Source organism: Bos javanicus, chromosome 7 (genome assembly GCF_032452875.1).
Source record: "Bos javanicus breed banteng chromosome 7, ARS-OSU_banteng_1.0, whole genome shotgun sequence".
Lineage (NCBI taxonomy): Eukaryota > Metazoa > Chordata > Mammalia > Artiodactyla > Bovidae > Bos > Bos javanicus.
The window spans coordinates 101,699,693-101,722,365 of NC_083874.1; the positions used below are offsets into that span (position 1 = coordinate 101,699,693).

The following is a 22,673-nucleotide window of genomic DNA, read 5'->3' on the forward strand; positions in this document are numbered from 1 at the left end:
TTATTTATAATACCTTTTTCTAACAAGGGGGTCATAGGATATGTCCATATATGGTCTTCATAAATTTTGTTTTTTCATGCTCATTTATCTGCCATACAGCTAAAAATTGACTTTTGTGTTTGCCATTAGATAAGGATATCAAAGTTGATATTTACCCCCAACTATATGTATATCCAGGTGTCTCAACACCACTGACTGAAAAGACTATCCTTTTCCTTCTACCCTGTAGGATCAGCTTTATCATATGTGTGTAGTTTCTGGAACATAATTCTTTGTTGGCTTTTGTACCATTGAATGAGATCTCCCAAATCCTACATGGGTCCTTCTTCAAGTTTTCTTGACTTTTTGTGTATTTCCATATGAATTTTAAAATAAGCTGGCCAAAAGTCTCATTGGGGTATTGGTTTAGATTGAATTAGATCTTTAGTTTGTGGAAAAACATATTTTTTAAAAAATATTTGTGTTATAAATGGTACCTCTAAAACGGTTACTGTCTGTTGCTGCTATGTACAAAGTTTTTTTAATATTGACTTTATATATGTCAACTGTGTTAAACTTATTTATTAACTTGGTAATTTATTTCGGTTTTTAAAAAACCTTTCCAAAGGATATCCACAGGTTTTTGTCTTCCTTTCCAATCTTTATGCTTTCAATTCTTTTTTCTTGCTTTACTTTAATTGCTAGCACCATCAAATCCATATTAAATTGAGTGGCTTTTCTGGGTTTGTTCATATTCTCAAAGGGAAAGCCTTTTTAACACTGTACATTAAGTATGATCTCTGTAGATTTTTGTTAAAAGTTTTTGTCATGACAAGTTTTTACATTTTATATTCTCTTCCTGTCTGTTAAATATATGATTTTGAAAAGAGTCTACCTTGGTTCCCAAAATAAAGTCATTTCAAAAATACCTATCTCACTGGTTTGGATTTACTAATATTTTTAGTTAGGAGTTTTACATTTATGTTTATGAGTCGAATTGACCTTTATTTTTTATCCCTGTTGTCTTTGTCTGCTTTCAATATCAAGATTTTGCTGTTTTCATAAAATCGGGAGTCCTCCTTGCGGGGAATAATTCATGTATATATGTTTTATTAGATGTTTGGTAAATTTTGCTGATAAATCCCATGGGCATTTTCTTTATAGGAAAGCTTGTACTTATGGTTCCTAGAGTAATTTAGTAATTTTTATTTAATATATCTTGTGTCTATATTTTTACATTCATCTAGAAATTTGTTTATACAGTCCTCTTCAAGTTCTTTGTAATGTCTGCAGGACCGGCAGAGATATTCCTTTTTGTTTCATAATATTGTACAGTCTTTCTCCCTCCTTTTTTTTCTTAATCACTTTTGCCATAGTTGATCACCTTTATTAGTCCTGTTAAAGAACTGTCTTTCAGACTTATTGGTTCACTAAATTATATACTTGTTTTCAGTTTTATTAATTTTTATTGTTTAATTTATTCCTTCCACTACAGTTTTATTTTGCTTTAATTCTTAAAAACTAATGTCCCTAGAAGGATGCTTATTAAATCATGAATGTTACGTCTGTTCTAAAACACACACTCTATGCCATAAATTTCCCTTTATACACTGTTTTGACTGTATTCATAAATTGAGATTTATGCCATTTGGGGCATTTTCTAATGGTGATTTGCTTGATCATAGGTTATTTAGAAGTATACTTTTATAATTTCCAAAACTATACATTTTTAAGTTATATTTTTGTTATTTCTAACTTTATATCATTTTGCTAAAAACAGATAGTCTTCCTGATATTTTTTGGTCTGTTTTTTCTTTCTTTACTGTTGTATGTTAAATTTCCCACCTGTAATTATGGATTTTTCTTCTCTTTGTAGTCTCTTAATCTTTGTTTTATGTGTTTTGATGCCATGCTATTAACTGCATACAAATTAAGAGTGGTATGTTTCAATGAATATTTTTTTGCCGCAAAATACTTTGAGATTAATATAGCTGCAAAAAAAATTTTTTTTAACTTGGTGTTTGTATAATACCCTTCATATCTCTTTTAGTCTTTCTGAAACTATTTTTAGATGAATCTCTTAAAATCTGCATGTAGTTTTTTTTTAGTTTGTTATGAAAATATTTGTTTAGGGCAATTATTTCATTTGTATTATAAAATACTCTAATTTATGTATGAATCTATTCTCGTTTTAAGTGCTTTATATTTATACTGCCTGCTTTTATTTTTCTCTCCTTTCTTGCTTCACTGGAATTGGTACTTTTTATTTATTTATTTCCCTGGTAGTTTTAATATTGTGCTTAATTTTATTATTTGTTTTGTCATTATCCCAGAGGTAACAGTAGGCTTTAATGACATCTACCAATTGAATGTTTACATCATGCTCTTACCCTCTTCCTGGACAAGGCAAGGACTCTAGAACTAGAGTGTTTTTCAAACTTATACTTGAGTCATCTAAGGTCTTATTGAAAATGCAGACTACAGTTTATAACTTTTTTGAACCCCAAATGCAGAGTTTACCAGAGTTCCACCTCTGGAAATCCTGGACTTCACTTTTGTCCAAGCTTCAGTCGTTATATTGACCCAAATTAACTAGTTCACCATAACAAAAAGTGGAATTCCACTTTACATTTTTTGTATTTATAGACACTTATTTAGGGTTAAATTGCCAAGCAAAGTTTCAACAATGAAAATTGAAACTGTTTTGTCATTAATGGCTTTTGTTGACTTGGAAGAAATCTCATCACAAAGGTATTTACACGGTGGTTAAGAGCTCAGGTCTCTAGCCAGGTTACCCGCTTCTTTATGCCACTGTTTACATATTGGTGGTTTGATCTTGGGAAAGGTGCTTTAATCTCTCTTAAGTACCTCATCTGGAAAAAGCGATGCTAATCATAGTCTTAGGGTTATTACTTGTCAATATGTGTCAAATGGTTAAACCATATTTTCAAATACCAAGTGAGTCAGTAAAATATCACTATGTTAGAATAAAATCTCTTTGTAAATTAGAGCACTTTTGTTAGATTTTCCGTGTGGATAATCTAAATGTTAGCTAAGGCTTAGGATTTTTTTAACATGGAATTTTTAGTTTTTTATTTCCTCCTTTATATCTGGGGATTGAATTTGTAGTTAGAATTTAATCTCCAACTACTAGAAAATTTTGTATATTGTCATTTTGGTCAATTGGGCATAACCAGATATAAAAATGTATACTCTATTCATTTATAGCTTACTCCATCTGGAAGCATTTCTCTTATCAAATCAATGCATTTAATTAAAAATCCTGTAAAGACCTGTGACACGGTTTATTCCCTGATACAAAGTTTGACTTCTCAAATCAGACATCGAATGGAAGATCCCAAATCATCAGGTAAATATTTTGTTTTCCTTGGGTCAGAAAATAAAAATCACTATCCCATTGCTGTAAACATTTTAAAATAAGATGCATCAATCATAAAAAAGCTTTAATGCTATCAGTTCAGTTCAGTTCAGTCGCTCAGTCATGTCCGACTCTTTGTGACCCCATGGACTGCAGCATGCCAAGCCTCCCTGTCCACCACCAACTCCCAGAGTTTCCCAAAACTTATGTCCATTGAGTCAGTGATGCCATCCAACCATTTCATCCTCTGTTGCCCCTTCTCCTCCCTCCCTCAATCTTTCCCAGCATCAGGGTCTTTTCAAATGAGTCAGTTCTTTGCATCAGGTACCCAAAGTATTGGCGTTTCAGATTCAGCATCAGTCCTTCCAATGAATATTCAGGACTGATTTCCTTTAGGATAGACTGGTTGGATGTCCTTGCAGTCCAAGGGACTCTCAAGAGTCTTCTCCAACACCACAGTTCAAAAGCATCAATTCTTCAGCACTCAGCTTTCTTTATAGTTCAACTCTCACATCCATACATGACTACTGGAAAAACCATAGCCTTGACTAGATGGACTTTTGTTGACAAAGTAATGTCTCTGCTTTTTAATATGCTGTCCAGTTTGGTCATAACTTTTCCTTCCAAGGAGTAAGCTTTTTTCTTTTAATTTCATGGCTGTAGTCACCATCTGCAGTGATTTTGGAGCCCAAAAAATAAAGTCTGCCACTGTTTCCCCATCTATTTGCCATGAAGTGATGGGACCGGATGCCATGATCTTAGTTTTCTGAATGTTGAGCTTTAAGCCAACTTTTTTACTCTCCTCCTTCACTTTCATCAAGAGGCTCTTTAGTTCTTCTTCACTTTCTGCCATAAGTGTGGTTTCATCTGCGTATCTGAGGTTATTGATATTTCTCCCGGCAATCTTGATTCCAGCTTGTGCTTCATCCAGTCCAGCGTTTCTCATGATGTACTCTGCATAGAAGTTAAATAAGCAGGGTGACAATATACAGCCTTGACGTACTCCTTTTCCTATTTGGAACCAGTCTGTTGTTCCATGTCCAGTTCTAACTGTTGCTTCCTGACCTGCATACACATTTCTCAAGAGGCAGGTCAGGTGTTGTGGTGTTCCCATCTCTTTCAGAATTTTCCACAGTTTATTGCTATATCTAAGTATTATTTGAGTTAATGTATATCCAGCAAAAGAATAATAGCAAAGTTGTAGTTGCTTTTAACTATGGTAGCATGAGAAAGATAATAAAACATTGTTAGTTGATTAATTATGTAACATTACCATACAGTTGGGGCTTCCCTGGTGGCTCAGTGGTTGCCAATGGCTGCCAATGCAAGAGACAGGTTCAGTCCTTGGGTGGGGAAGATCCTCTGGAGAAGGAAATAGCAACCCACTTCAGTATTCTTGCCTAGGAAAGCCCATGGATAGAGGAGCCTAGCGGGCTATAGTCCAAGAGGTCATAAAGAGTTGGACACAACTGAGTGCCTAAACAACAAACAAAAAACCATACAGTCGAGCAGCAAACAGGCAGCATAATAAGAAGGTGAAAGCAGTAGGAAGGTGATCTGTGCTCTGGTGCTGAGAGTGGCTTAGTTAATAATGTGGGAAACTGATGTATATAACGTATGGAAAAAGGTCTTTTATAAAAGCAGTTCCTAACCCATGTATTTATACCTTTATTCAAATCTACAAAATATATGGTTGCTAATAGTATATGCCTATAATGATATTTCCTAGCTTGTTAACAAGTTTAATATACTAAAATTGTTATGCTGTTTTAGATATTCAGCTTTATCATAGTGAGACCTTAGAGCTCATGCTCCGTAGATGGTCCAAGTTGGAGAAAGACTTTAAGACAAAAAATGGAAGATATGATATTAGCAAGATCCCTGACATATATGACTGTATAAAATATGATGTCCAGCATAATGGTTCCTTGAAATTAGAAGACACAATGGAATTGTATAGGCTTTCAAAGGCATTAGCAGATATAGTTATCCCTCAGGTAAGTAATTTCTACATATCAATTTTCTGGTACTGTTATATAGATATTTTAAAAATATCTATCCACTGTTAGGAGAGAGTTGGTTTCTGTGTCCTAGTAAACCTATAACTTTAAAAAGGAAATTGAGTCGTTATGAATTTACAAAAACTTCTTGTATTAAATCACTGTTTGATTTTTTAATCATTTGTAATGACCTTTTAAAGTTTAAGAATTGATACTCTTAATTAAAGAATAATTAAAAATAATTAAAGACAAACAACTGAAAATATGGAATAAATCACATTTATTGATCGTTTATTGTGCACATGCCAGTGCTGTGCTATGGGAACGTGTGCAGAGTGGGGGAAAAAGATCGTTGTGTCTCTATATTAATTTTGGAAGTTTTGTTTTTTTTTTTTACTTTATGTGAAAGTATTTTTAAAAGAATAGAGGTCAAGATGTAAATAGTTATTTGTATGGTGTGGTAGAGGGGTCTTTTCATTATAGGAGAGTAAAAATAAAGGTATACTAAAACTCAGATAACTGAAATTAGTTAGACATAGATTCAGATTGATAATAACAAGTCAAGTGACAAAACAAGTTGAGATAAGAAATGTGTTAGAAGAAAATAGTGACAGATGCCGTTTGGAGATCTTTTATCACCTTCATTGCTCAAAGATTATTTGGATATTGTAAAAGGGAGATTGGAGTAAATCACACATTTCCAACTGTGAACCGAAGTTAAAAAACAGGAAAATGAAATACAACTGATTCTTGAACAACGTGGGTTTGAACTGTAGTGCATCCACCTACATGTGGATTTTTTTCAATAGTAAATACTACAGTACTGCACAATCCACAGATCCATGATTGGTTGCATCTGCTGTGGATGCAGAGCCACAGATAAGCTGCATTTAAGTTTTCAATGGCATGGAGGGTTGGCACTCGTAACCTCCACGTTGTTCAGGAGTCACTGTACATAAAAAGTGTAAGGATTGTATATTTTTAAAAAGCCTCACTTAAAGATACTTATATATAGAAAACAATAGGGAGGTTCTTTAATAACTAAAACTGGAGCTACTGTATGATCCAGCAATCCTTTTCCCTGCCATAGGTCCAGAAAAGATAAAAACTCTTTTTTCAAAAAGACGCATGTACCCCAGTGTTCTTAGGAGTGCTGTTTATAATACCCAAGACATAGAAACAACTCAAGTGCCCATCAGCATATGGTTCATTTAGGACATGGTGTATACATGTGTACTTGCATGTGGAATACTACTCAGCCATAAAAACAAAATATTGCTGTTTGTAGCAACATGGATGGACCTAGAGAACATTGTACTAAGTGAATTAAGTCAGAGAAAGACAAATGTTATATCACTTACATGTGGAATCGAAAAAATAACACAAATGAATCAATATTAAAAGTGGAAGCAGACTCATATACATAGAAAACAAGCTTACAGTTACCAAAAAGGAAGGAGAGAGGGGAAGGAATAAATAAAACAGTATGGAATATAAGCTACTATGCATAAAATAGATAAGTAACACAATTTACTGTATAGCATAGGATACTATATTCAGTATCTTGTAATAACCTATAGTGGAAAATAATCTGAAAAAATATATATATAAAACTGAATCACTTTGTTTCAATCACAGTTGAAACTAACATAGTACTGTAAATCCACTACAATTACAACTGCAGTTTCCCTTTTCTAATATTCACAGAATGTCCATGAAAAACTATAGAGACTTTGAAAAATTGGGAATTCAGACTTCACAACTAAGTATGTGTGTACCTGTTAAAGTTTAGTTTATCCTTTCAGTATGAAAGAGCAACTTTTTTTCTTTTTGGTCAGTATATATAATGTAGATAATTATAAATACATTGTATAAGTCAGTGATTTGAAAATAAATTCATTTCAAAAGAGGGTAAAAATATCTCATACTTCAAGAATATGCCTTTGGGACTCATTTTAAGAAACACAGACTTAGAAAACAAGAATTGACTCTCTGACAGCATCTTTCATTTGTTAAATAAAAGTTTTATTCTGCAAAACAGATTTTATTTTATACAATAAAAAGTTGTATTTTTATAACATTTTAAGATTGATATCAAAATGAACACACTAAATTCTGCAGAACTCGGTTTTAGCTACATGATATACATAGAAGATTATAGGACTAACACTGATTTGATTATATCTCTTTCAGTAAAGTTAAATCAGCATCTATCTTTGTTATGAAATTCAAGAGAAAATTTATTCAGATTTTACTTACTAAAAAATTTGAGAAGAATGGTTACTCTTAATTCTGATAAGCATGTAATTAGTTTGCACTGGAAGCATACATAAGACTGATTTTTTTTTTCATTGTATTGAATTGCTTTTACATTATTCCAGGCTCAGTGCATTTTAGTTGTACTTACTCTTAAAATGAAGATTATTTTAAAGTATACTTTTAACAGATAAGCTGTAAATATGTGACCCTCTAAAATATTTTTTGTAGCTGTATACATTTGTCAAGGTAGGCTTTCAGTATATTTTAATGTCTCACCTACTTGGTGGCTAAATAGATACACTAATGATTTATTAGCATAATCATGTCTTGTACATGGCTTCTTTAATCTCAAACCTCTTCTTTCTCAATTATGTATACTAAGAATTCTAGAATTGGGGATGTAAAGTTTGTTTCTAAGACTTGGGCTCAAAAGAAAACTTAGATATTAATGAGTTTCAGATGATAATTTTTTCTCCTTCCATGGTGTATGTGTTTTAGGTACATTACTTACATAGACGAAGAAAATTTTCACCATGTCCTTGAAATTTAAATATTTATAATGAATTTTTAAAGCTTTGTAATTAAAAGAAACACTATAAGATTAGAAATGGTTAAGAAAAATTTGAGATATTTACTCCCTAACTATTTGGTTTGACATTACTTATTATGACAGAAACTTGGGACTTCCTCTTTTTTAATGGACATTTGAATTCAGTTACTTAAATTTTGTTACTAAAGTCTTCATAAATCTAAAATCATAGACAAGAGATAGACATTTTCAATCACTGAAGAAATAACTAAAGTTGTAAACATATCTAATTATAGTGAAGCTGTAGTTTGTAATGAAACAAATGAGAAATGTACATGTTTACTTGACAAAGATATTTCAAGCTTAGAGACTTGATGACTCAGTCAAATAATGTATTAGTTTGGCTAACTTAGATTGAGAGAGTATCAGTATTTTTGTAAGAAAAATGTATATGTATTCTGCTATGCCTCAAAAAAAGTCTGTTTTCACTCTTACATTGCATTAATTGTTATAACTATGCTTTGCGAATTATGTAATTCTAATCACATTGTTGTTGCTCAGTTGCTAAGTCATGTCCGACTCTTCGCAACCCTATGGACTGCAGCATGCCAGACTTACCTGTTCTTCACTGCCTCCCAGAGTTTGCTCAGATTCATGTCCATTAAGTCACTGATGCTATCTAACCATCTCATCCTCTGCCACCCTCTCCTTTTGCCTTCAGTCTTTCCCAGCATCAGGGTCTTTTCTTACATATGATAAACATGATTTATTACTTTTAGTTACTTTAACAGTTAATAGTTGTGATTATGGTATGTATTTTTGCTATGATAGAATCAGCTTTTCAGCCTCAGTCCTCTAAAAATGATACTTAAAAATTGGAAATACCCTGGCAATCTAGTGGTTAGCACTTGCACTGCTGAGGGCTTGGGTTCAGTCCCTGATTGGGGAACTAATATCCTGCAAGCTGTGTGGCACAGCCAAAAAAAAAAGAAGGTCCTTTAAAAATAGTCACAATGGGATGTGACATCAATGGGATGGCCATGTAACATGCTCCCTTTGTCTATCCCCTTCAATCTACAACCAGTAAAATATAAACAACTCAACAAAGGTGCCTCTGCGTAACACACCAGGGCACCACAAAATTCTGTCCATCTTATACCTGAAAGTAGCTGGGCTAGAAAACAGAGGACGTGCCTGTGTTCCCAGACCCCCGGTCCTAGTTGGCTGAGCCTTCAGCCTCAGAGAACGCAGTAGCTTTAGGAGTGGTGGCACACACAACTCCAGCGTCTCAGCTGCAGTGGCACCCATGGCCGCAAGGAACTGGGTGTTAGTGGTCGTGGGGCCTGTGACCCCATCCTTCCAGCCATGGAGGTCCTCCCACTACGGAGGTGAGAGCTGCAGCTCTCACCACCCCAGCAGTGGCAGTGCCCATGAATACTAACAGCCTTGGACATGACAGGGGTACCTGTGACCCTGGCTCCCTTCCCCCACCTTATTTGTCTCCTCGTAGTGGTGACGCCTGAAACCTATTAGACCCTGAACGCAGTGGAGGGGCTCCGTTTCCTGGCGGCCTAGGCAGAGATACTGGCAGCACCCATAGAAACAAGGCACCAGTAACCTTGGAGGTTACAGTAGCAACGAGGACACGGGTGACCACACCTAGCAGATGCAGTGGAGTGTCAGACGTTCCTCAGATACAACCAGTGGCTTAAGAAAAACCAAAAGCTTATGCCGTAGTGCCACCTACTAGAGAAGAGATCAGCATTGCAAGGAGAAATATCAATAACCTCAGATATGCAGATGACACCACCCTTATGGCAGAAAGTGAAGAAGAACTAAAGAGCCTCTTGATGAAGCTTCAACGGGAGAGTGAAAAAGCTGGCTTAAAACTCAACATTCATAAAACTAAGATCATGGCATCTGGTCCCATCACTTCCTGCAAATAGAAGGGGAAACAATGGAAACAGTGACAGACTTTATTTTCTTGGGCTCCAGAAATCACTGCAGATTGTGACTGCAGCCATGAAATTAAAAGATGCTTGCTCCTTGGAAGAAAAGCTATGACAAACCTAGACAGCATATTAAAAAGCAGAGACATTACTTTGCCAACAAAGGTCCATCTAGTCAAAGCTATGGTTTTTCCAGTAGTCATGTATGGATGTGAGAGTTGGGCCAGAAAGAAGGCTGAGCGCAGAAGAACTGATGCTTTTGAACTGTGGTGTTGGAGAAGACTCATGAGGGTCCCTTGGACCGCAAGGAGATCCAACCAGTCCGTCCTAAAGGATATCAGTCCTGAATATTCATTGGAAGGACTGATGCTGAAGCTGAAGCTCCAATACTTTGGCCACCTGATGTGAAGACCCGACTCATTAGAAAAAACACTGATGCTGGGAAACACTGATGCTGGTGGGAGAAGAAGGGGACGACAGAGGATAAGGTTGTTGGATGGCGTCACCGACTTGGACATGAGTTTGAGCAAGCTCCAGGAGATGGTGAAGGACAGGGAAATCTGGCGTGCTGCAGTCCATAGGGTTACAAAGAGTTGGACAGGACTGAGTGACTGAGCAACAACTGAAGAAGAGAACAAACACTAACAAATGGGACTGCTGCTGCTGCTGCTGCTAAGTTGCTTCAGTCGTGTCCAACTCTGTGACCCCATAGACGGCAGCCCACCATATTCCGCTGTCCCTGGGATTCTCCAGGCAAGAACACTGGAGTGGGTTGCCATTACCTTCTCCTTTCTTCTGCATGAAAGTGAAAGGTGAAAGTGAAGTCACTTAGTCGTGTCCTATCCTCAGCGACCCCATGGACTGCAGCCTACCAGGCTCCTCTGTCCATGGGATTTTCCAGGCAAGAGTACTGGAGTGGGTTGCCATTGCCTTCTCCAAACAAATGGGACTACATCAAACTAAAAAGCTTCTGTACATTAAATATTGAAAAAGTACCAAATGACAAAAGATGTTTGCAAATCATATATTCAATTTGAAGGTAATATTCAAAATATATGAAGAACTCCCGCAACTCAACAAAAAACCAAATAACCCAATTAAACAGTAAGCTGAAAAGCTAAGAATTGTTCCAGAGAGGACATACAGACTGCCAAGAGACTCATGAAAAGATGTTCATCATCACTAATTATTAGGAAAATGCCGATCAAAAACAGAATGAGAGATCATCTCAGGCCTGTTCGAATGGCTGTTACCAAAAAGGCAAGAAGTAACAAGTACTGGAAAGGATATGGAGAAAAGGGAACTCTGGTACCTTGTTGGTGGGAATGTAAACTGGTGCAGCCACTATGGAAAACAGTTTGGAGCTTCCTCAGAAAGTTAAGAATAGTACTTGTGTATGATCTAGCTATTCCACTGCTGGGTATTTGTCTAAAAACTATGAAGAGAGTAATTTGAATAGATACATACAACCCTGTGTTCGTGGTGGCATTATTTACAATAGCCAAGACATGGAAATTGCCCACTGATGAATGAGTGGATGAAGGAGGGTATATAATACAGTGGAATACTACCCAGCCGTAAAAAAATATCTGTATCATCTTGCCATTTATGGCAACAGGGATGGACCTTGAGAATATTGCATTAAATAAGTCCTTCAGATAAAAATTGATACTATATGATTCTACATAAATGTGAAATATTAAAATTTTTTAAATAAGTGAGCAAACTGACCAAAAGAAACACATATTCATAGAGAAAAGAGTAATAATTACTAAAAGGGAAAGGAGGTGAATTGAGTAAAGAGGGTCATTTGTATGGTAATGGGTGGAAGCTAAGCTTTTGGTGTTGAGCATACTGTAGTTTATACAGAAGCTGTATGCATGAAACATGTTATAAACCAACATTACCTCAATAGATTACATAGTAAAAATAGCCTCAGTGGTATGATGGAAGATAAGGATATTTAAAGATTATAATATTTGATATAGCTGAATTATCCTTTGGAAATGTTTAAAATACTTCAGCATTTGCAAAGTTGTTAGAATTTATAATATTTTATATGTATTTTTATATGTACATTTTAATAAATATAATTAAAATAAAAGATTAGTATTAATATTCTCTTAATTAAGATGGTGACTGAACTGAAGTGAGCAACTGAACTGAATTGAGATGGCACACATTTGTTGAAGTTGGAAGATCATTTTGTTATTTGTAGATAATGAAACAGAGTTCTTTATAATAGTATTTGCAATATAAATTCCAGTGATACTTACTAAATGTGTCACATAATAAACTTTCAAATATCTTCAGCTGTATTTTAGTCAGTTCTTTTTATGGTAGAAATATTAGAAGAGAACTTGGGCATCTAACAGTTAATTAAGTCTGACAGGACTGAAGCGACTTACATGCATGCATGCATTGGAGAAGGAAATGGCAACCCACTCCAGTATTCTTGCCTGGAGAATCCCAGGAATGGAGGAGCCTGGTTGGCTGCCTTCTATGGGGTCGCACAGAGTCGGACATGACTGAAGTGACTTAGCAGCAGCAACTGGTTGTGGCAACTTGCTTTTTCAGCTCCACAAGATATGTCACCGTTTTGAAGGGAAAGAAGTCTTTACTATAAAAATAATATATCTTGTTGTAAAATTAGAAAATATATGGCCAAAAAAAATCAATATGGCATTACCAATTAGACAAAAACATTTCACAGTTGCAGAAAATTCTGAAAGGCCTTTCTCTTAAATTCATGGACTTTTTTTTTTTTTTCTAAATTCATATATATAACAAATATGTTCTTCACAAAAATGGAACCAGGAAAGCGTACTGTTTTACAACCTGATTTTTTTTTTCTTGGCCTTATGAAGTTTTTTCCAAATCAGTAAAGCTGAATATACTTCAATATAAAGCTGAGTATATTCAATATATTCAAGTATATTGAATATACTCAATATACTTCCTAATAGCTGATGAAATAATACTATTTAGCCAATTTCTCACATTTGGAAATGTGGATTCCTTTAATTTCTTACACTTTGCTTATGTGTATGTCTTTATGTGCAGTCAAGACGACTTCTTTAGCTCAAGATCTCCTTTACCAGCTTTCTTCCAGGCTCTCAGTGTATGAGATTGACTATTTACTTGTACCTTGACCAATAATGACACAAAAATATCCTTTGATGATTTTAAATTTCAGCATTTTCCTTTTGTTTACACATACATACGCAGTTACATACACATTTCATATTTTTCATGCCCAATTTCTTTATGTTGGTGAGATTACCGAACCAACCAAGCTTTTGTGTTTAAAGATAAACGACCCAAGAAGTTCCATTTTCATACATCTTCCATATGTAATCAATCAACCTTTTTTTTTATTAGGCAGTTTTGAGATTTGTTGTCCATATTAATTTTTTGCCACCTGGGAGGTATGTAATGTAACCTTTAAATGCAGGTGTCCCAGAAAAATCTTGGGGAGAGAATGTATGCCTGTTTCTTCCCTGCTTATGTCTACTCTTCCTTCTTTCTCTGTCCCTGCTTCCCTCTGCCTTTGCCCCATTTCTGCCTTCTTCCTCTTAAACCTTCTCTTCCTATTTATACACTCATCACAGATTTTTTTCTTCAGTTCAGTGGCTCAGTCATGTCCAACTCTTTGCGACCCCATGGACTGGAGCACGCCAAGCCTCCGTGTCCATCACCAGCTCCTGGAGTTACTCAAACTCGTGTCCATTGAGTCGGTGATGCCATCCAACCATCTCATCCTCTTTCGTCCCCTTCTCCTCCCGCCTTCAATCTTTCCCAGCATCAGGGTCTTTTCAAATGAGTCGGTTCTTCACATCAGGTGGCCAAAGTATTAGAGCTTCAGCATCAGTCCTTCCAATGAATACTCAGGATTGATTTCCTTCAGGATGGACCAGTTGGATCTCCTTGCTGTCCAAGGGACTCTCAAGAGTCTTCTCCAACACCACAGCTCAAAAGCATCAATTCTTTCCTTATGGTCCGGTTACCATTTATGAAGACAGAGACATGAGCAGTGGAAGATAGATCATTGAATTAAAGATCCCACCTCCAGTTGGAACCCTCATCTGTCCCCCGGCTGACCACAGAGTGTCCCCCTACCTCCTCTCCAGAGCATCATTCCTTCGTATCTGCTGCCAGAGCCACAGTTCCATTCATTCCAAGGACTAACTTTACAAAATTCCACACCTGGAGTGACCTCTAGTCACCCAGCATCCACTTTATGTCTCCAAATTGTGTAGGACTGCAATCTTTTGATCAGTTTCTGAGAAAATGCAATGAAGCGTTTCACTCTTTTAATTTAAAGCCACTAATAAAATATGTAGTTGGTCAGCCCAACAGTTTCTTACCTGCCACCAGTACCAGTGACAGTTTCTTGTCATTCCCTGGGCAAGTTGTATCCTAGCCAGTGTTCAGTCTTACTCCCCCAAATTAATGAAATACTTTTCTCCAGGATTTTGGTGAAGGGTGGGCTGTGTCTAATTTTGCTAATGCATCTCCCAGATTTCAGAGAACTACCAGCTTTGCCATGAGTCAAAGCTTAAAGATCTATTTCTGCTGTTTTTCTCAAACCAAAGCTCATTGGAAAAATAATGTATAGTGTTACTTGTTTTATTATAGCAATTTCCTAATTAAAGCAGTTAATTAATGCAAAAAAAGTTTTTCATGTCAGATCATTTTCTCATCTATCCTTGTGAACTGTAATTTTTATTTCTATTATAATTACTGTTATCTTAACAGTTTTGGTTATTTCTCATAAATTTAATTAACTTATAATGGCAATATAGCTCATTAAATTTGATAATTTAGTGGCATTTTTGGCTCACCAGTCGTTAAAACTTTGTATTGACCAAAGACAAATAATTTGTTAACCTTTTTAATCATTAACATTCAAATAGACAAAAATTTCATGGTTTCAATTTGTATTTCTTTATGTTTGTTGACTATTTGTTCTATGCTTTACTAGTTGTGCACTTAATCCATCTTTCTTTTAGGGTTGTTTCTACATTTAAAACCTTATTATCATCATGGTTGCATTCATCATTCATCCTCTCCTCTTTAGAAATTATTTGTTTTTTCAGTTCCACAAAAAAATATTCTTCTAATTACACTTAATAGTGTGGGGACTAATATACTTGAAGTTGTAGAAATGTAAATTAATAATTGTGTAATGTTCAAAAAAGGCTTGATAAAAATATTTGTCACTCACTAAAATTCTTAAATTTAGTAATACCTTTATTGGAATTCTTTATGATTATACCCTTTTTCTAATAGTGTGTATTTTCTGCTCAGGAATATGGTATAACTAAAGCTGAAAAACTGGAGATTGCCAAAGGCTACTGTACTCCTCTAGTTAGAAAAATTCGCTCAGATCTTCAAAGGACACAAGATGATGACACTGTAAATAAACTCCATCCTGTGTAAGAGACTGTACTGGTATTTAAGTCTATAGGCATCTGTTTTTGCATACTTGAAATCTAAATTTTTGTTGTTCCTATGACTAAGGCAGGAGTGTATCACTTGGTACACTGTGGAAATACAGATTACCTAGATGTTCCGAATAGTGAACTTTTCAATCAGTATTCTTTTTGGCTCCAAACTGGAGGAAAAAACTGAGGGTCACAGGGAAAGGGGATATGTGTTACCATTCACATGCGATCATCAGTGATCATCCTCATTCAGCAGCATTAACATCTGTGAGCTCCTTTAGTGCTGTGATCTCTTTCAGTGTTAATAAAGGTGCTTAAATGACCTTCTTACAGTGAACTTGACTAATATTAACTCTTCTTTGGCTAATCTCAGTGGTCTCATTTAGTTTCAGTTATTTCATGTTAGAGAAATGTCTACTAAGAACACCTCAGTTGTGATGGAAAGAGTGATAGATTCACTTACTAGAAGATTAAATTCCATTTTACAAAATAATTTCAGTACTTAATGAGTCTTAACTGTGTGGTTATGTTTTAACACTGTCTGCTCCTGACTTTTAGGTATTCCAGAGGTGTTCTGTCACCTGAACGTCATGTCCGTACCAGATTGTATTTCACCAGTGAAAGTCACGTACATTCTTTACTGTCTATTCTTCGCTATGGTGCTTTATGCGATGTAAGTAGAATAAGTTACATCAATCTACTTAACAAGTATATGTTACTGAATTTGTAATCAGATCACTGACATCATTTTTTATTGTACAGTTTTTAATAATTCATTATTTGTCATCATTTGTCAAGAGTCTACTGTTTACCAAGCATTGTGCTAGATGTTGGAGATAATGACATGTTTTCTTCCTTCTGGAGGAAATCCCTTTAAGCCAACAATAATACAAATTATTGTAAGTGATCTACAAGCTGGTGACAGTAAGATGAAGAGAATCTGATGAATTCGCATTATTTAGGGATTAGAATCGACAGGATTTGGTGTTTGGACATTGTGACTCTTACTGTAACATAATGAATCAATACCAAAGCTTACTGGCTTAAAACAAGTACGGACATTTTTGTTTTTTTTTTCTCTGTCCTACTTTAAATGCTTGACTTGGGTCATTTAGGCAGTTTTGCATTGTGTCTCTCATGAGATTGCAGCTCAGACAGTGGCTGGAGCTCAAATCGCCTCACAGCTTTCTTTTCATATCTAGTTCTTGATGTGCTGACTGTCAGGTGGGGGCTTGGCTGGGGTTATGGACCAGAATACATACCATGGCCTCTTCGTGTGACCTCAGAATACAGCATATTCCTCAGAAGATAGCAGCTGAGTTCCAGAAGTGCACTAAGAGAAAAAAAGAGCAAGCATAAAGTATTTTTATGATCTAACTTACGAGGTTATGTCCTTTCACTCTTACTGAGCATTTTTGGTTGAAGTGGTCACAGAGGTCCATCCAGGTTCAAGGGAGGGAGGATAGACCCATAGTACTAGATGAGTGGAATATCACTTGTCACTCACTATAAGATGAGTCCTTGGGATTGGAAATATTTTGGTGGCCATTTGAAAAACGGGGTCTGTCACGGTATGTTAGCATACAATCCATATTTCTCCCACGTGCAGATTTCACTTAATCTCCTCTACAATATTCCTCCAAGCTTATCTATTATAGCATAAACTTGACCTCCAGGATCTCATTATCTAAATTGTTCAGATATGGGTGGGACTCTTTGGGTAGAACCCTTTGAGTGCCCAGGAGAACTCAGTCTCATTTCAGAGACCTATGAAATGAAGACACCAATTATCTGTCATACATTTGACATACAGCATCGAGAAGCATAGGATAACTGCCTTAGGCAACCTTTTCAAAAAGAGGGGAAAACAGAAGGTACACCATGGTCGTCACTGCTCCATGGCAGTTTTGAAGTGTGCCTAGGTACTTAATGCCCGTTCCTTAATCAGGGCTCTGGCATACTACTAGGAGTTGTTTTTAATGGTTCATGGCTTTATACTTTTGATTCTTGATGGCTTCATCTAGGTCATCCTTCCTTCTCCATAAAAAGTAGCTCATGCTTGCAGCTAAGTAGTTTTTTTAACCTGCTTCCTGCCCAAAGAAGTTTGGAGATCCAGAGTCTTTTTACTTTTAGTTCAAGATGGTATAATTTTAAAAAACAAAAAGGAATATATAATTTACTCTATTAATTCACACCCACAGATCTCTTAAGAATAAGTTAATTTATACATTGGACTCCCTCTTTGGCTGCTGAGAGAGTACTCAGCAGTCTTTATTAATAGGGAGTATCTGAGAGATATGCTGATATGATCCTGAGAAAGTCATTGTGTCTTTGAAAAATCTGTGAGCCTTAAGTCTTTCTGAAGTCTTAGCAAGTGTTTTTACCATCATACCCATGTTTTCATGACAGATTCTTGTGTTTCCATTCTTCCTAAAAGCCACTTTTGAATTATAGCATTGTTGACTCTCTGGAGAGGCTGGAAATAAGAAACAGTTTTATTTGTGATTCCTGCAAGTCTTGGATCCTTTTTAATTAACCATTTCCTATAGCTTATCTCCCTCTCCTCAATGTTTATCAGAGGTAATGAGAAGAATCTTGGTGGTGTTTTCAGAATTTTTTCTGGAAATCTTAGTAGCTAGCTCGTTGAATTACACTGTCTACAGGCTATAGTATTTCTATATTTTATGCCACTATGTAGAACGCATTTTTTATCCTATAGTTTCCAATAAGGTTTTTTTAACCCTCCTATGATCCCTCACCAACAGTCTCCTCAGTGTCCTTTAGGCTTTCATTAACACTCTTTTTGAGGCATCTTAACTTTCCTTACCACTCTCCTTGAGGCCCTTCCTGTGCTTACAGATATGCAAAGTAAGAAAGGAGAGTCAAGGAAGGTTCCCATATTACCAACATAGGATCATTTACAAAATTATCCATCATTCACTGAGAAGAGTAACATTTGCAGAAGTATCAGGTGTTAGAAGGAAAGCAATGAGTTTAGTTTAAGACAGCTTGAGTTTGAGGCGCTAGTTCTCAAGAGAACTCAATCTCATTTCAAAGAGCTATGAAATGAAGACATGAATTATCTGTCTGTCATAGGTTCAACATACAATAGTGAGATAAGTGAAGATAAATCAAGTGGAGATGACCAGTAGCATGTTTATATGTAAGGCTAGAGGTATGGGTTGAAGGCACAAGAGTTGGGAAGCCAACACATTAATGATGCCTGAGGCAGTAGCTGTAGATAAGATTCCCTGGAAGTCAGTATTTGAAAAAGTGAGGAAAATGACATTTTAGAGATTAGCAGTGGAAGTGCTAACCAAGCAGATTTAGAAATTATAAAACCCCTTTCTCAGTACACTCAAACCACAGATTATCTAGAATACACTGTCACTTCTATTATATATCAAAAATATCTTTCAGCCATCTCTAAGGTACCAAAAAATAAGAATTAAAAAAAATTTATATATATATATATAGGTATATACATTTATGCACATCTATAAAAAAGTAATCCTTAAAAGAAAATGAATTCAACTTTGTATTCTTTTGTACTTATTAAAATAAAGGACAGTGAAATGTACATGAAGATTTGGCATATGTCTCTTGATTCTTAATATCTCTTATCATTGGGCCTTGATGAATAATTATTCACAGAGTTACCCTAAGGCTGTGTAAGTGTTCTGTTCCCATCAAATTTTATAATTCATCTGTTCTTTCCCCCTTGTTTTTATTTCTTTTTTTATTCCTTAATGGAGTAGCAAAGTAGCATCCCTTGATTACATATACAGATTATGTGTGCTCAATCGCTCAGTCACGTCTAACTCTGTGACCCATGGACTATAGCCTGCCAGGCTCCTCTGCCCATGGGATTTTCTAGGCCAGAACACTGGAGCGGGTTGTCATTTCCTACTCCAGGGCACCTTCCCAACCTAGGGATCAAACCCACGTCTCACATCTCCTGCCTTGGCAGACGGATTGTTTACCACTGAGCCACCTGGGAAGCCCATGTGGTTTAGTGGAGCTTTAATAAAAGAAATAGAGAAAAAAATGACTCTTAGTTAGCAAAGGCAAGAGCTTATATATCCGTTAATAATGATGGAATTGTTTTTGGTGGGGAGAGATAGGTTTCTTTTGTGGTCACCCTTGAACCTTGCACTTAGTTATAAGATAGGAAGAACAAAGGATATGGGAATGGATAGGAAGCCTATGGTTGGAGAATAAAAGTGAATGATGGATAAAATTGTAGCAGATAAGATTGGAGAACCATTCCAGGATTGGGAAGCCCTTGAAATGTTTTAAGCAAGGAATTGAACAGCTTTGGTTGCTGTGTAGGCATTAGATAGGCAGAAGTAGATTTGAGGAAACCAGTTAGGAAGCTGTCTCACAGTGATCTAAAGAGTGTGGTGGCTGTAGTATATATTGCGTTCAGCTACATTTCTAAAACAAAAGCTGAACAACTCCACTGTCAAAAATCTGGGCTTCTGGGGTTTAAAAAAATTAAAGTAAAAATTAAGCTCTTATACCAAAATGATGTCCTATTTTCTAATTTTAAAACTTTAAAAAATTTATTTGAACTATAATTAATTATCCCAGCTCATATTATCCTAATAAGAGCCTGTAGCTAATATAATTAAAACCTTGTATGGTCTCTTCCCAGTTGAGATTTTTCAATGTAAACTTGGTAAGATCTGTCTCTCCATAGTAGATTTTTTTTTTAAGATTTATTGAGGAAATAAAATTATAAGTAAGATTTCAAGGAATATATTTAATGATCCTTAATTGTTTAAAAAAGATTTTTATGAATTCTTGCATATTAATTGTGTTTAGGAAGATGCTATAAAATATTTTGTTTTATCTTTTCATTAGATCAGACCTAGCAAAGTCTATATCTGTACCACTGAATTAGATATTACATGGTGTTCTTATTAATAATACCATATCACAGAATCTAATAGATCTTTTCAATCTTGAAAATTTTCAATATTTAACTTAAGCCCATCACTTACAATAATTTACATCTAGTGGTATTCAGTAATGCTATGCTAATTTGTTTTTCTTATAAATTTTGAAAGAAAATATACATACATCTTTGAACATATCCCCTCCTCAAACATAGGCAGATACACACAAACACATGCAGTTTTTACTGTGGAGTGTTGCTTAAGTTGGGAGCAACTGCTCTATAGCATTTAAACGTATTAATAGCCATTTGTTGAAACTTAAGTATACATGTAATTACACAAATGACATATAATATTGCTTTAACTTTACTTTCCAAAAATTTGGAATGCTTCCTCAGAGACGGATGATGTCCAAATTTAAAAAGGAAATACGTGTTGAATTTTAAAAAATCAGCATGTGGTCTTGACTTTTGGCTTTGGCGTGTCAAATTTTATTTTTTCTTAAAACACAGTCTATATTAAAGCTGAAACTCTTACATACTCTCAGTGTATATATAAAACCCTTATATACAAAAGAATTGTTGGATGCTTTTATATATTTGTAATGTTTATGACATGAGATGAAGGACATTATCTCTGATGTACACAAGGTGTCAATAGACCTTATTGATTATTGACTGTAGATTTTGAACTTTGAGTAGTTTTCTCTTTTGAGATAGAATTTTCTACTTTGAATGCTTGTAATACATGTTCTGTAAGGTCCCTTTCAGTTCTGACGCTCTTTAATTACATGTTTAAAGACCATTGATTCTCTAAATGATGGTGGAGTGATTTTAGGAATGAAGCAGATGGTTTTAAGAATCTGCCTGTACTTTCTCCTGCTAATTGTTTTAAAAAAGCTACAGTTTAAAAAACTACAGTGGAATGAGAGATATTTAATTATAGTCATTACTTTCATGGGATAGTGTTCTGTTTTATGAAACATGACACTATATTAGTTACATTGGAACTTAAGGTTAACAACTGCCCCTTACCCTCAAAATTCAATTAATAGGTATCATATCTCAAGATAGTCTTTATTTTTACTTTCTATGAGTTACTAAAAAAAAAAAATACCACTAGAGTTTCTAATACTACTGATAAGAGAATTAAAATTATTTAAGCTTAGGTGATTTATTAAATTTAAATTAATGAAGTTATTTTGAAAGATTGTGTGTGGAAGTATTTCATTTGTGTAATGTCAATCAGGATTAAACGAACTGTCATAATGAAAATAAAATGATTTTCAAGTAATATGAGAAAATGCTTACTATATACCTTTGTTCAGGAATCAAAGGATGAACAGTGGAAACGAGCTATGGATTATTTAAATGTTGTCAATGAACTCAACTACATGACTCAGATTGTTATCATGCTCTATGAGGACCCTAACAAGGTAACAGAGTTCTTGATTTGCATGTGTTGTTCAGTCGCCAAGTCGTCTCCGACGTTTTGAAACGCCATGAACTGCAGAACACCAGGCTTCCCCTGTCCTTCACTATCTCCCTGAGTTTGCTCAAACTTGTGTCCATTGAGTCGGTGACGCCATCCAACCATCTCATCTTCTGTCGTCCCCTTCTCCTCCTGCCCTCGATCTTTCCCAGCATCAGGGTCTTTTCCACTGAGTCAGTGCTTCACATCAGGTGGCCAAAGTATTGGAGCTTCAGCAGCAGTCCTTCCTGTGATTGTTCAGAGTTGATTTCCTTTATGATTAACTGGTTTGATCTCCTTTCTGTCCAAGGGACTCTCAAGAGTCCTTTCCAGCACAACAGTTCAAAAGTGTCCATTATTCCATGCTCAGCCTTATTTATGGTCCAGCTCTCACATCCATACATGACTACTGGAAAAACCATAGCTTTGAGTATATAGACTTTGTCGGCAATGTGGTATCTCTGCTTTTTAATACACCATCTAGGTTTGTCATAGCTATTCTTCCAAGGAGCAAGCATCTTTTTAATTTCATGGCTGCAGTCACTGTATGTGTTGATTTTGGAGCACAAGAAAATGAAATGACACTGTTTCTACTTTTTCCCCATCCATTTGCCATGAAGTGAGAGAACCGAATGTCATGATCTTTGTTTTTTGAATGTTGAGTTTTAAGACAGCTTTTTTACTCTCCTCTTCTACCTTCATCGAGAGGTTCTTTAGTTCCTCTTCAGTTTCTTCCATTGCATATCTGAGGTTGTTGATA

General features: G+C 35.5%; 1 protein-coding gene across 16 annotated transcripts in view; it reads left to right on the forward strand.

The window, feature by feature from the left end:
* PPIP5K2 (diphosphoinositol pentakisphosphate kinase 2) overlaps positions 1 to 22,673 on the forward strand; it is an 83,326-nt gene that overhangs the window by 39,162 nt on the left and 21,491 nt on the right. For all 16 annotated transcript variants that reach the window (XM_061424494.1, XM_061424495.1, XM_061424497.1 and 13 more), the window contains 5 exons: positions 3,208 to 3,349; positions 5,132 to 5,355; positions 15,406 to 15,533; positions 16,101 to 16,215; positions 21,771 to 21,878. In XM_061424494.1, coding sequence (XP_061280478.1) covers positions 3,208 to 3,349; positions 5,132 to 5,355; positions 15,406 to 15,533; positions 16,101 to 16,215; positions 21,771 to 21,878 — 717 coding nt within the window. The remainder of the gene's footprint in view (positions 1 to 3,207; positions 3,350 to 5,131; positions 5,356 to 15,405; positions 15,534 to 16,100; positions 16,216 to 21,770; positions 21,879 to 22,673) is intronic.